We start from the raw sequence: 14,588 nt of genomic DNA on the forward strand, positions 1-14,588 counted from the left end.
TGGGCGAAAATGATAGTTTGTGTTAATTGTGTGCAATTGAGTATTAATAATTGGTATTCACAAATTTTTGATGGTTTGTGTTTAAACTCAAATGTATTTTATTTGATGTATTTATGTATTTTGTCTGGAAGTATATGAGAATATTTTGTGTTATCGTCTCTTTTCTGCTCAGCCTGAAGTTTTGGAACAGCTCACAGGGTTAAAGGAGTTTTGGATTGATGGGAACAGACTGACATTTCTACCAGGGGTATGTGTAAATTTTGCTTTCAGTAATCGTCAGCATGTTTCTGAAGTGACACTGCTTTAATCTTGCCTAAAACCTATGTGGGTGCAAAATATTTTAAATGTATGTTTTAATGTTAGTTTGCTTATACTGTACAATCCTTTCTTCTTTTAGGCATGCTAAATAATACTAGATTATTATGGGTTAAATGTCTTTGTGCTGATCTATGTAATATTTGGAAATAATTTACAGATATGTGAAGTATTCTTAATCAGAAGCACTGTAAAGTATATTTTTCCAAATGCTAAAGATTGTATATATTTAATTTCTTATTTCTAAGTTATTCCTTCTGTAAGATATTAGACTTATTAGTGGACTGTTACTTTGAATTCTAAATGTTTTGAAAATTTTAACTTCAGGTTTATAAATGTGATTAAATTATTCCAAAATATGGCCCATATCTTGGGAAAAGGGTGGCAAAGCATGCCAACAGGTAGCTCTTTTATCTTTGCGGCAGCGCAATTATTTGTTCATTGAAACTCTCATTGCTTAAAAAAGGTCAAAATGAGTTTACAAAGAAATTTATAGAGGACAGAAATGTAATCAAAACAGGAAAGTCATGCTGAAATTAGAGTGAATTAATCAAATTGAGACGGTATCAAAGAAATCCTGTGATTTTAAACATACCACTGTGATCTTTGAAAGGGGGCTTGCTACTGCTTGCACAGTTTTGCAAATACTTTTTTCTAGTTTTGAGAGAGAGCATTTTGCCACTTTTTTTCTTCCTGATCTACTGTATTGAAACCATTTTCTCTCGCTTTCACTCCATGTTTTGATTTAGCTTCGCTACAGCGCACAGGGTGAAGCCTGTAGATGTTTAACCAACGGTTATTACTGCATGACCGGAATGCATTTGAAATCTGTGTGGGGCTTTCATTTATTTGAAGTGGGAAGATTATTTTGTGGGCTTTTAATCTGCCGGTGCATAAATAGTTCCTGGATTGTTCTCTCTTGGCTGTGCTTATTCTTTTTACATGTAAAAGCAGAAACTGGAAATTGTACTTCCACAGAATAGAGTTAATTCCACATGTGATGCCTGTTGGTTGTCCTGTAACAGATCTGACGGATTGCTTATATCTTACCTCTTTCTTCTGCTTTTACATAGCAATTTATCCCAAATTCGTTCTGTTTCTCCCTTTAGTTAATTGGGTCATTAAAGCAGCTGACCTACCTAGATGTGTCCAAGAACAACATTGAGATGATTGACGATCGGATAGCTGGTTGTGAAAACCTGCAGGACTTGCTTCTCTCAAACAACGCGTTGGCCCAACTTCCTGGGTCAATTGGTTAGTACACTTTTACCAACGACTGTCCTTTTTCAATCTTTATGAAGCATTATAAAAGTGGTTTGTGTGTGGGTTCCTCTCGCTTTCCAGGCAGCTTTGGGATTCTGTGAGTTCAAAAATCAGAATGGATGTGTTTAGTGTAACACACTGCCCATGCTAGTAAAAGGACCACTCAATGAAACATGATGGTCGTATCTCTTTAATCTATGAAAATACTTTGATTCTCTAAAGGCTTCTTTAGTGGAGCCTAGACTGACCTGCAGGCTGTTAAGGACTGAATCCTCTTGTTCTTGCTGTCTTAAAGTCAAGGACTCTGGTGATCATGAGTGAATTTGCTTTCGGGAAGTTTAGTAGTGGGGGAATTTCTGTCTGGGTGTCTATTGTGTAATGTGGTCAGAGTGGGTGTAGTTATAGTCTTTCACATTACCTTTCTCATAGCCTGAAGCTATTCTTAACGCAGCAAGAGAGGAACCAAAGTCCCATGATGTGTTTTATTCTATAATATTCTCCGCTTTTTTTCTTTAAATAAGTCCAGTTTTATTGGGATGTGAAAACGTTCTGTTTTAATCCTTTATTCCCAATATCAGTTCGACAGTCACTGATGTATGTTTTAAAATCCATTGCTGTTATTTTACTAAAGTATTTCACCACTTTCCTAGTGTTATTCTTTTTTCACAAGTTCATATAGAAAAATTAGCCCAACTCCTATATATTTTGCATGTTAGGGTTTATGTAGAGCATGTATAATATTGCCATTTGTAGTCTGCCTTGACAAAAAGATGTTTGATAAAATTGAGTATTTCTGTAAATGTCACTTGTCGTAACTCTAGAATCCGCACTGAAGAAGCAATTCTGGACAAGGGATTCCAAGAGAAAACAGAAATATGATCAAGGACATACAATGAGATATTTATATGTTTTAGATCAGAGTGTTCCAAATATTGAGCAATTTTGAAATTGCTTACCAGTAATCATTATTGGGCTTTTTTATTTTAAAACTTGTAGGCTTTTATTAATACATTTGTACATTATGGTTGTCTGAAAGATTATAGACAGTATACTTTAAGACTTTTAAACTGTGGCTGAAAAGGAGACGTTGTTAATTTAATACATTATTGTATTCATTACACTTGGTCATTTAATGCATTTAAATGGGATAGCTATGCATATTGAATAAAAGACCACTGTGTTTGGTAGCTGTTTTGTTCTCATAGCTGAGTAAGGATTTTGCGTAGAGTCACTTTCTGATTAAAGAAACAGCTTTTTGTTGTATTTGCCGTTTCCTTCACTACAGATCCATAAGCCCTTCATCAGCACAGCAGCTTAATTCAGAGATTTATGCCTCACCAATGATGTCTGCTTGCTAGTCTTTAAAATCATTTTTAGCCTGAAGTCGTTATTGTGTTAAATGTAGCCATTCAGGATATATGCAGTATAATTACCTTGTTAAAAATGTAAAATGCCCTTTAGGTGAACTTTTGATTAAATATAGATGTATAACAGGGCTCAGTAGCTGTTTTCATTACACATGCAATATTACAGTTTTCAACCTCAGTTAAGGAATGAAAGAGAGCCCACTAGCCTAAGAAATCCAGGTTATCCATGTTAGTAACTACTTATAGTTCATTTCTGTCACAAGAAAGATAGTTACACTTGGTGCCATGGGAACATGTGTTTTGGTTGGGAAGTTAAGAAGTTGCTTTTTGTCTTTGCTTTCTTTACTTTTTTTATTTAAATGATAATTGCATTACATAACAGCAACACTAAAAGCCTTTGGTATTGTGATGAGGAAAATTTCAGTAGAGCATAATTGTATAAAATTCTATATGCTGTAAATTCTCATTAGCAGCTGTTCCTTTTTTTCCTAACTCATATCAACATGGACAAAACTCAAGGATCTGCAGAAGTATTTGCGTGATCTTTGTAAGATTTTTAGATTTTCACAAGCACCTTTTTCCTTTGCATCTTGAAAATCTTTTTCCTCACAATATTATAAGATAATATTGGGAAAATAATATTATAAAAGTGCCTTAACTAAAGACAGTGCCTTTTTACAGTAAACTATGTTTGTACATGTATTTATTTGTGATTAATTTGCTTTTGTTTGGACAGGATCTCTGAAGAAATTATCTGCGCTGAAAGTTGATGAGAACCAGCTAATGTACCTGCCAGATTCTATAGGAGGGTGTGTATTTAAACTGTTATACCACATTTACATGACAGGAATAAGTCTGAGCATGTTTTTTCTTTGGCCAAGAATTCAGGCTCCATTGTTCCTTATATTCATCTACTGCATTAGTAAACACCTGTCCTGGGTATTTGAAAGTAGTGATGTAAACGTCATATGACACTTGAGCTCACTGGAGACCTAACTAATTTTCCTCCACTGCTTTACGGGTTGGTTTTGGGTGCTCTATAGAACAGCCTCAATCTTTTCAGCAGTACTAGCCAATGATGAACACTAATCCATTCTGTCTGAGTATTTTGTTGTGACACTTGTGGATTTTATTTGCTTTTATTTGCTATAAATACCTTTGAAATCCAGACAGTTGGATTAAACATTGTGGATTAAACAAAGCGGGACATTGTTTTATAGAGACTAAAGCCGTTTAGAGGGACTTAGCACTACTGTAAGTGGAGAAAGTAGTTGTCCATATGGACCAAGAAAGGGATTAAAGTTTAATCATGGTCCAGCTATTTATACAATAGCCTGAAACCTATCCTAAATTAAACAGGCAGAATCTTTACTCGGAGGTGAAACTCTTCTCTTGTTTCTGAAAGTTAGATTTGCTTTCAGATGTTTTTTGTGATAAATTCCCTCTTTTCTGTGACCCTAATTATGACTATTGAATCGCCTTACCTCAGTTTGTTTATCAATGCTGCATTAGTGAAAGCCACTGTAAGGATTATAAATATGGGATTGCAAAGAGTCTGTTGTAATCCCTGTAAAGACTGTAAACCAAACTGATTAAACCTATTCAATTTTTGACTTCTTATTTGTGCTTTACATTCAGTCACTCATAATTACAGTTATGCTTTATCTTTTTTTACTAGTTTTAAGAATTAAATTCTGTTTTGTAGAGCAAAAAATCTGAATGGGATATGTCAGAGGCCATTATATAGGCTTTGAATGTTGAAGCAGACAGCCAGATGAACATTAAACCCTTTATCTTCTTGTGACCGAGTTGATTATAGTCAGTTCAAATATTTTTTGTGCCTCCTGTCTGGCCGGTCTTATGTATAGTTGATGGATCAACCTTTACGCATTTATTTTATGGGACTTCCGAAATGTTCCGAACATACTGAAGGTCTTGACAGATTCTGGTGAGCGAAAGTGTGGGTCTTGTTCTGGAGATAGCAGCTCCCGCAGGTCAGCATTCAGTCCAAGTGCCACACAGGAGGGAACTTGGACTGAAAAGAAATTGACTTTTGATTAGAAAAGGTTCAGTCTTCCTTTAATCAATCTCTCCATAAATTTGAGCTTGGTAACTAATGAAGGATATAAGAATGTTTGCACACACCATGCTCCTTAGAAACAGTAGAGATCTGTGAACAAGGCTTTTGGTTGGAGGGAACGACATCGGAGGTTTTGCAATATCTGAAGCCCCACTGGCAACCTTCTCTTGATGTGACATAGGGATCTACTCAGCCTATGGAGCCTGATATTTAAAAATCTGGAGTCTCAGAGAAAAAATCCATGGGCTAGACTGGTATGTCTCAGGTCTATAGCTCTGTATTAGGAAACATACTAATGATCTCTGACAACAGCTGACATCGAAATCCTTTGTATTTATAGCTCTACTACACAAACCCCTAATTCAGCACTTTGGTTTTTTATTCAGCATCTTTAAATATTTGAAGATGTCTCAGTTTGTTTCCTATTTTGCTTTTTTTCTGTTTTTCTGATGAATGTAAGTATGAATGGCAGTCCTCTGCCTGCAATAAATATCTGTATAAGATATTGGAAGAACCTGTTTCAGTGATGGTTTTGATCCCGGGAAGTGTGAGGCCAGCTTTTGAAAAAGCAGTGCTGATCTTACATTTATTCTGCAAGAGAATGGTTGGATACTTCTTGAAATGTGATCTCAACTTTTTGTTTTTTTTATTTTGGGAAAGAAAGTCCGTCTAACAAAGCACTTGACTCAGATTTGCTTCAGCAGTAATTAACACGCATTGAAAGAAGGCTCAATTAAATAATTAGATTGCATAATCTCAGCAGGGGTCAATTTTGATTTGTTTCTTGCCCTCCTGTTTTCAGCCTCTTGGCACTGGATGAGCTGGACTGCAGTTTTAACGAAATTGAAGCTTTGCCGTCATCCATAGGGCAGTGCACCAACCTGCGCACATTCGCTGCAGATCACAACTTTCTGACACAGCTGCCTCCTGAGGTAATTATAATGAGATATAATGTGTTGATAATGATATGCTACCAATGGAATACTGCTGTTTAGAAATTCAAGAACAGCTGAGCGTTTCCCAGGATTTTTCCTCGATGACAGACTTACAGTGAAGACATGAGCCCGTTTCAGGGTGAAAAGAGGGAAACTGGTATCGCTGTTAAAATAAAATCTATTTTTTGCGCGAAATGTCAGAAATTGAAACGTAAAACGTAAAAATCTCTTGTCCTTGTCCTCTTGTATTGTGCAGTTAGCCATTACTGAATGTTCAAGAGGCCATTTCACCCTGGCCTACAGTTGTATTTTCAGATAAAAGTACTGTGTCATAGTGTTAAGTAATAAGGTGCTTATAACACAAATGCTTATTGTGTTTGATGACAAATATTTTTAATTCAAAGCTTCATGCCCTATGTTTTTTTCCTTTTAAATAAAAAATGTGTGATTGTATTCCTCAGACACAATTTGACATTTCAATCCATGTTCAAAGCAGTATAATTCTTAAGATTTTGAGCCTGCCATGTTACCAAAACATAACTGCAATAAAAGGAACTGTTGTTTTCTAGGCACTGTCTTATGGCATTTTATACAATGAAAATGTTACTCTTAAATTTAAGTTTGCATGGAATTACAGTAGGTACATTTGCATGAAAACAAACTCTGCACTGTGACAGGTGCTTTGCATGTCCATTAACATACCTGAGGTACAAATGCTTTGCTTTCTTGATAAGCAGGATATAATGTTCCTTTATTTATTTGTCTTGAGTAATGTACACCAGAATAAACATTTAGTAAGAAATAAACAACCTTATCACCTGTTCCAATCAAATCTCACTATGTAATGTAGTGCTTATGCAACGATCTTTAAAAACATTTACAATTATTGTTACAGAGCTTGTTTTCTCTAACCTACACAGGTCATTGTTTAAGTATTTTTTAACATGAGAGCTCCATATATCCATAAATTGAATGCTGCATCTCGTTGCACACCTGCAGATTGGGAACTGGAAGAATGCGACAGTGTTGTTCCTACACTCCAACAAACTGGAGCACCTGCCTGAGGAAATGGGAGACATGCAGAGACTAAAAGTCATCAATCTCAGTGACAACAAGTGAGTTATCTCAATATTTTCCCACATTTAATTTTTTCTTTACTTGGACTACAAACTGAGGACAAATTGGATGTCCTGTTCATGGCCAAGCAATCTTCTTAACCGCTTTATCTAATACAGGATTGTGGGGGAACCAGAGCCTATCCCAGCAAGCAACAGGCAAAAGGCAGAGTACACCCTGGACATCCACTGCAGGGCACACACAGACATGCACACACTTGCACCAGGGCCAATTTTCCCAGAAGCCTCTTAACCTACCTGTATGTCTTTGGACTGTGGGAGGAAACCAGCACCTGTAGGAAACCCCCATGTAAACACAGAGAGAATATACAAACTCAACACAGATAGCAACGCAGGAATTAAATCCAGAAACCCAGTGCTGCAAAGCAACGATGGTATGTACTACACCATTGCTCCACTGCAGTACATTCATTTAGCTAGCTAATGATATTTTGGAAGTCAAGAAGAGAATGTATTCTGAAGGTGCCTTGTGTGGGTTCTGGAGTAGCTCATCCAGCACAAACCTCCAGTGAGTGAACCATGAGCCTTGGAAACAGACCAGAACTGGATCAACTCTAGGCCAGCACTTCTGGTGCCGCAGTAGTGAAATCAGTACAGGTTCAGTGGTGTTTTACGATGTTAACAGTTGAGCGCCATCTTTGAGGTACTTTCTGTGTCATCCCCTGTGAGGTTTAGTTTACTCCTTTGTATTGAACATTATTCACTAATAAAAGCAGAACTGTGTTTCTGGTGGTTGACATGGATAGTGTAAGTCCTGGAGCAGTGCTTACAATTATATTTCTGCCATAACGTACACCATAGACTTGAAAGCAAAGCTTGTTATGTCAATATATGGTCCCCTTTTACAACAAAAAGAGGGATCTTTTTCTCTTCTTGAACAAAAAATCTCTTTTTTGTTCAGTTTTGTGGTCTCCCAAATGGAGTATTTTGTGTATTTTATGGACATCTTATTGACAGAATCATCTGCAAAAAATGTTCTGTGATTCTGCTTCAGAGTTGATTGGTCTAGTGGTTCCCTATAGTTAATAATTTGTAGCCAGTTTAATAATTACAGATGGTGACGGAAGCCATCAAAACATCAAAAAAGAGAAATAGAAATTATTTGTTAATTGTACCTGGGGTGTACACTTGGTGCATACTGTAGTGGAAATTAGGAAACCCAAAAAGATAGGGATGGGATTTTGTCTTGGACTTGCCTTCACCATATTCCAAGATATCTATTGGAATTCATGGAATGTAACATGTATGTGTCTTGGGTGTGACAGATAGAGCGAGATTTCATTGGCACATTTTGAAGATGTATTTTTAGCCACCATTTGTTATTATCTACAGTCTTAGATGGTTTTCTATACAGCTCCAGTTCCAGTGCCCATTTTCTTCATTTGTTCAGCTTTAGTCACTTTGACAGGTTCTTTATTACATCCCAGTGGTATCTTAATGCTGATCTTCATTCTTTATTAAGATCACTGCCTCTGTTTACCCCTGCTGGGAAATCAACTGGATCAGCAAACACTGCAGAAGCCAAACCTGTCAAGATGAGGTTTCCCTTGTAAATATATGGTGATAGGGGATTATCCAACCATTCCAAGTACAGAAATGTTCAGGAAAGCCAGAAGGAATCACTGTTTTTAATTTCACTCTCGGGAAAACAGTTGCTATTTACATTAAATACAACATAATTGAGATGCATTTGTTTGTGTGGATGCTTATTTGTGATTGTTTGGTGACAAATGTTCTCTATGGGAGAGAAAACAGTGTGTTGTTAATGGATCTTTAATGACATAATCCCTCAGAATTTAGACATGACTCTGCAGGGAATTTTAAATCACTGGGAAACCGATGGTCGCCAATAAAAAGAATGAACTGTCTAAGTTTTGTTTTCAAAGCACCAGGTATGCCTGGTGTTTTACATTATTTGAAGTTAACATGGTCAGCTTCTATCAGGCCCTTGTTGCGGTTAATGTGGTATACAGTTTTTTAAATAAAAAGTGCCATAACATGCAACTCTCATTCTACCAGGTTAAAGAATTTGCCCTTCAGCTTCACCAAATTGAGCCAACTGACTGCTATGTGGTTGTCTGAAAACCAGGTGGGTGACTTTACAATTCAGGTTTCACCTCATATTCACTGTGCACTGACAATAGCGGATGCTATTCACCCTTGTCACCCTTGTCAATTCAGAAGTGTCTTCCCTTTTAGTTGAGACCATAATCGCTCACCTGTTATTGTTTGGTTACTCTGAAGAAAAGACTTCAATCCTCTGAAGATGTATAGTATACATCAAAGAATGTCTTTTTCATCCTAGTATATGAAAATTATTTTACAGGTCTCCATCTTCCGCTTTCCCCTTTGGGAAACCAATGCAAAGTTCTATCAAAGAACAAACATATCCTTATTCTCTAAGCAGCAGTGTTTCCACCCCATAGACTAATCTTTTCAGATTTCAGAGGCAAATAGAGGCTGGTCAATACTGAGATGGAGAACTCTTAAGAAAACCAGGTTACTGTGTAAGTGTTGCTGCCCCAGCATTGCAACTTAGAAGTCCTTGTACCATCCTTCAGACATTAAACTCCTTAGGATGACAGATGTCCTGACCCAGGTGTGATTTTTAACTTCTGTGATCTGGCTAAATTCTGCTTTGTGCTATTAAGCCCAATTTGGTCATCCATTATTCGGCGTCTCCACCTGATCTGCTTTGTTTTAAGGCTGCAGGTGCTTAGTGTGTAAGATACCGCACTGCAGTGGTGATTAAAGTGTGTCCCCTCCCAGTCTGCTGGGGGATCTTTTGTGCTGAAAAAGTTATCTGTATAATTAATTATGAAGGTGCATTTATGATGATGATATTACTATTATTATTACCACCTATCTGTTTTTTCCTCAGAGGACACATTTGTAGCTACTTTTTAAAATTTCATTTAAAAAACAATGCAAACTCAAGGATTTGAGGAAAACCAATTTTACTGCCTCTCCACATTCTTTTCCATCTTTTCTGTCTCACTGACTCCCTTATTCATGTCTTCCTTTTTAGTTTCATTACAAACTAGCCCTTCTAAGGTTCACTTTATTGTCATTCTACACCTATGCAATGTACAAGAGAGAAGGAAATATAGTTCCTCCTGGGCTGCAGTGCACAATACACTAGAACAATACGCAATACGCAATACACAATACACTAGAACAATCGGAATAATGTCTCAGAACAACACAGAAGAACACACAGGAGGTGAGTGGTAGTCAAGTCTGCAGTGCAAAGTGGATTTTCTATTGAAAAAATAACTTTTCTATTAGTTTCTACCTAAAGCTTTTTATGACAAAAACAGCATGAAACAGAAACCTGTGCTGGTTAGAAAATAGTGATGAATATTAGAACTGCCTTAAAGGTTCTTATCAGGTTTAGTACAGATCTGTCTTTGTATGCCCTGTCAAAACTGCTCTTGATTAGTTTCCTACCTTTTCTGACTCTGTGGGAGAGACTAGGAGTTTAGGAGGTCAGAAGTTCATTTGCCAACTTCTCTGCGGTTGAGATGGACAAACAGTGATACTAGGGCACTGACATTTACCCTTGCAAGATAGGAAAATATTATTGGCATTTGATCTTACTTGAATTGTTACTCACAACATGTGCACAGCAATAAAATTGAGCTAGCTCATATCTATAGCAAAGAAAAACTTTCTGTGATGTGCTTTTATGAAGATATTTTTTTTATTGTTTGTAAAACATGCAGAATAAGCAATGGAGTTGTGGTTCTTGGAGCAAGTGGTTTGGCAGCAGCAGGACTTCTGGTGTGAGAAATGTTCATTTAAAGGTTGAAGAAAGATCTACTCTAGCAGTTAAGAAGTAAATTCTGTTCTTTAATAAAACATGACCTGGAAACCACAACTTTAAAGTAGTGAAATAGTTCCACCGTATCTAATCTGAGTATGCCATATGGTACAGGAACTTTGCTCTAAGGCAGAGTCTAGTAAAAGGTTTAGCAGTTTTTGAGTGAAGCAAGGTTTGATGTATAATGATGTATATTATTTGAATTTTGTGTTTATAGAATTTAAGAGAAGTGCTGCTTATTTCATGGCTCTTTATGGAAATGTGCACAGGTGTGCATAGTGTTTGCGTGTGAACGAACATGCATTTAAGGATTCACTTTATTGTTCCAAGCATTTTTTGATGATTGAGACTCATAGCCACATGTGCTCAAGTGAAAATTACTGCTTACCAGCTGTCCCCATTGAACGTCACTGACACTCTTGACTCCTTTGCAAGCCTGTGCTAATATGCAGCTCAGGCAGCTGATGTTGACAGGGGAGTTCTCTTACCAGACTAGCTGTTTCTCGTATTAGTGTTCATTCCTTAATTTTACAGGTGCATATTCATAATCACGCTTTATAAGATAGTCTCAAAGGAAATGCAGGGCTGTTACATAACTGTATTGAATTGAGGGGTAGAAATGGAATACTCAAAAGCTTGGTTACCCCAGAACTCCTGAAGGTTATCCAAGGCCTGAGCTCTGTAGAAGGGGACAGGCTTGGATTTAAAATTGGATTACGTTGATAAAATATTTGTCCTTGTCCTGGTTCTGCTTGTATTTTCTTTTCAATTTTTTGTTCTCTACTCCCAAGGTTTTATACGCATCTAGATAACATCATGCTGCTGAAGGCACGTCTTGTCAGGGCCTGAAAATTCCAGGCTTCCGTCCAGTTGAAAGTGATACATGAAACGGCAGCATTCTCCCTCACCTTGCTTTATTTTCTCCTCCAGTCCAAGCCTCTGATACCCTTGCAGAAAGAGGAAGACGAGGAGACACACAAGACTGTTCTCACCAACTACATGTTCCCTCAGCAGCCCAGGACTGAGGACTGTAAGTTCCACTGTTGATTCAAAAGCATCACTTAATGCCAGGAAGCTATAGTCATGTTAATTATAAACTGATGCTTGACATTTCCCTTTCCCTACCATCTGAAACTCTGATGTAAAACTTGAGTGCCATTGAGTTATTTGGGGATTCCAGCATTATGCTGAATTATGTGTCACAGAATACCCATTACCACAGAATCTCAAGGGGAGGAGAGTCTGGCTTTACTGGTAGACCTACTTTTCCTATTTGTCACTAGAACAGCAGTGCTATACATGTAAAGTGAAGATTTTACCTTCTTGCAAAAATGTATACAAAATATAGCTGACTGGCACTTTCTGTTCCTTTCTTAATTCCCTGCCACATTTTTACCAGTTTGCTTTGTGAAATGTAAACATACCAAGGAAATTTTGTATAGGATACGAAGGGAAAAGGTATATACATGTAGATTAATTCACATTGAATATAAATTAATGGTGAATAAACCATTTTTCATTGTTTGTTCCAGTGTTAACAAACTAAATGCTTTTTTAATTAAATGCATTTTGTCTGTATAATGCTTTAATGCTAAGTAATTCTTTTGATTTCCACCCAAGTAGACAGTTTAGTATAAGAAAAAGTGTATTGTAGAGACAGGTCTTATTTAAGAAGAACAATTTGAATTGTCATATTGAATTAATAGCTTTGCATTTTACTTTAAATGTTTTTGCAGTGGACACAAAAGCACCTTTGGTAACTCCTGCAACCATAAAACTTTCCCCAAGATTGCAACATCAGGATAGTGGATATGAAACAAACATATTTTGCAAATTAAATGTCCGTTGATTACAAATCATTGATTGCTACAGTTTGTGATGAACTTGTTCAATTTATATCCATTTTCGTTAAAAGTTCTCAATGCTTATGGAAACTTTGGGATATTGTTTTGACGGAATTGAAACCTTCTCCCAATCTGTATTGACTCGCAGATGCGCAAAACTCTGATAACGAGAGCTTCAACCCCTCACTCTGGGAGGAGCAGAGGAGACAGCGAGCACAGGTGGCCTTTGAGTGTGATGAGGACAAGGATGAGCGAGAGACACCTCCTCGGGTCAGTGGGTCTTAAAGACAGCTGCTGCACTCAGTAATATTGTGCTGGAAAGGGCTAAAAGTATTACTGCTTCCTTGTTGCGCGCATGTGTTCTTATTTTGTTGCTGTTTTTAACTAGGCCTTTCCATGCGTTATAACCCACAGCCATCGGAAGTGGCTTGTAAAGGATTTATTCTTGGGCATTTAAAACACAGTTAGAGAGTGAAAGGTCTTAGTCATACGCTTAGCCTTGGAATAGACAATCGTGGTAGAAAACAGACAGGTGGAGTTAAAAATGACCCGATCTTTCTGTCAGTGTCCACATGATGTTGTTGATTTGGGCAAAATCCCTCTTACTCTTACACAATAGACTATGCTCTTTTCTTCTTATTTTTCTTTGAATCAGCTTTACTGTGATCAGCATTTACGGTGTTTAATTTTAGATTGCTTTATGCGGTAAAGTATTTGTTTCTGAAGCTGACATGCATGTAAAAAATGGCACCACATCTTCTGAAGAAAGTATCACAAATTGTTTATCCTGAAATTGAATAAACTGAAAACAGTGCTTTATATGCAAATTCCCTTAAATTTAAGTAACGTCAGAAATCCATTGTTTTTTTTTTAACCGTCTAGCTGAAGTGTACTTCACCATAAAGACTACTTTTGAGGGTTTCATAACATATCAGTGAGACTGTCTTGTGTGGGCAGAATCTACAAGTAAAAGGTACATGGATGCTCAGACAAGATGGATTTCCGACAGCATGTTCGCAAACTTTCATGATGCTCACAAGATGTCTCCTTCTCTCTCCCCAAAGAATCTGTCATTCTGTCTGGCAGCATTCTGTAATTCTTTTTGTATTTTCTTGCTCAACGGCTCAGGAGGGTAATCTGAAGCGCTACCCCACACCTTACCCAGACGAGCTGAAAAACATGGTGAAAACCGCTCAGACGATCGCACACCGGCTGAAGGAGGATGAGTCGTCGGACGAATCTGGTAAAGACACAACAAAGCAAAGCGAAGATACCACTGTCGCAGTACGAGATGTTGGAGTAAAGGTGGGTGAAACTGGGATAACAAGAGATGTCATAAGCTAACAAGCAGCCTATCCTTAGGTTTTTATGGTGGATCAAAACTTTTTTTTCAGGCAGCCAGCAGTGCCAGTAATATAAACCAGTCTTTGAGGTTTATGTTTTGTCAGACCACATTCAAAACTACATTGTTCTTTCCTCCACTTGCTGATATCGATGGAGATTGTGAAGACCTTGGTATTAAACAACAAAACATTAGGAATGAAAAGGAATGAATGTGCCTAGACAAAGTTCAAAGGCCTCTGCAATAAGTGAGGTGTTATAAACGCTCTTTTTGTTTGGCCAGGCTTCCGAAAGCTGTGCAAACGGTCAGGCAGTGGAGATGGATCTTAAAGCAGCTGCAAACTGCATCCCAAAGCCTAGTGACCTTGATTCCAAGGTTGCTGTAGAGACATCACAGGCAGCTGCCCTTCAGATCCTGGACAATACAAGAGCAGCAGTTAACCATGAAGATACTCTTGAGGTATGATGTTGTGACAGATCACAC

At 37.4% G+C, this 14,588-nt stretch overlaps 1 protein-coding gene across 5 annotated transcripts in view; it reads left to right on the forward strand.

Moving 5' to 3' along the window:
- The window catches only part of erbin (erbb2 interacting protein), a 130,159-nt gene that overhangs the window by 86,714 nt on the left and 28,857 nt on the right, over positions 1–14,588 (forward strand). For all 5 annotated transcript variants that reach the window (XM_088629299.1, XM_088629301.1, XM_088629297.1 and 2 more), the window contains 10 exons: positions 173–247; positions 1,425–1,569; positions 3,682–3,754; positions 5,828–5,957; positions 6,960–7,075; positions 9,116–9,185; positions 11,850–11,949; positions 12,912–13,033; positions 13,892–14,068; positions 14,388–14,564. In XM_088629299.1, coding sequence (XP_088485425.1) covers positions 173–247; positions 1,425–1,569; positions 3,682–3,754; positions 5,828–5,957; positions 6,960–7,075; positions 9,116–9,185; positions 11,850–11,949; positions 12,912–13,033; positions 13,892–14,068; positions 14,388–14,564 — 1,185 coding nt within the window. The remainder of the gene's footprint in view (positions 1–172; positions 248–1,424; positions 1,570–3,681; positions 3,755–5,827; positions 5,958–6,959; positions 7,076–9,115; positions 9,186–11,849; positions 11,950–12,911; positions 13,034–13,891; positions 14,069–14,387; positions 14,565–14,588) is intronic.

This window comes from Lepisosteus platostomus, chromosome 4, assembly GCF_059453375.1.
Source record: "Lepisosteus platostomus isolate fLepPlt1 chromosome 4, fLepPlt1.hap1, whole genome shotgun sequence".
In the NCBI taxonomy this organism is placed as follows: Eukaryota; Metazoa; Chordata; class Actinopteri; order Semionotiformes; family Lepisosteidae; genus Lepisosteus; species Lepisosteus platostomus.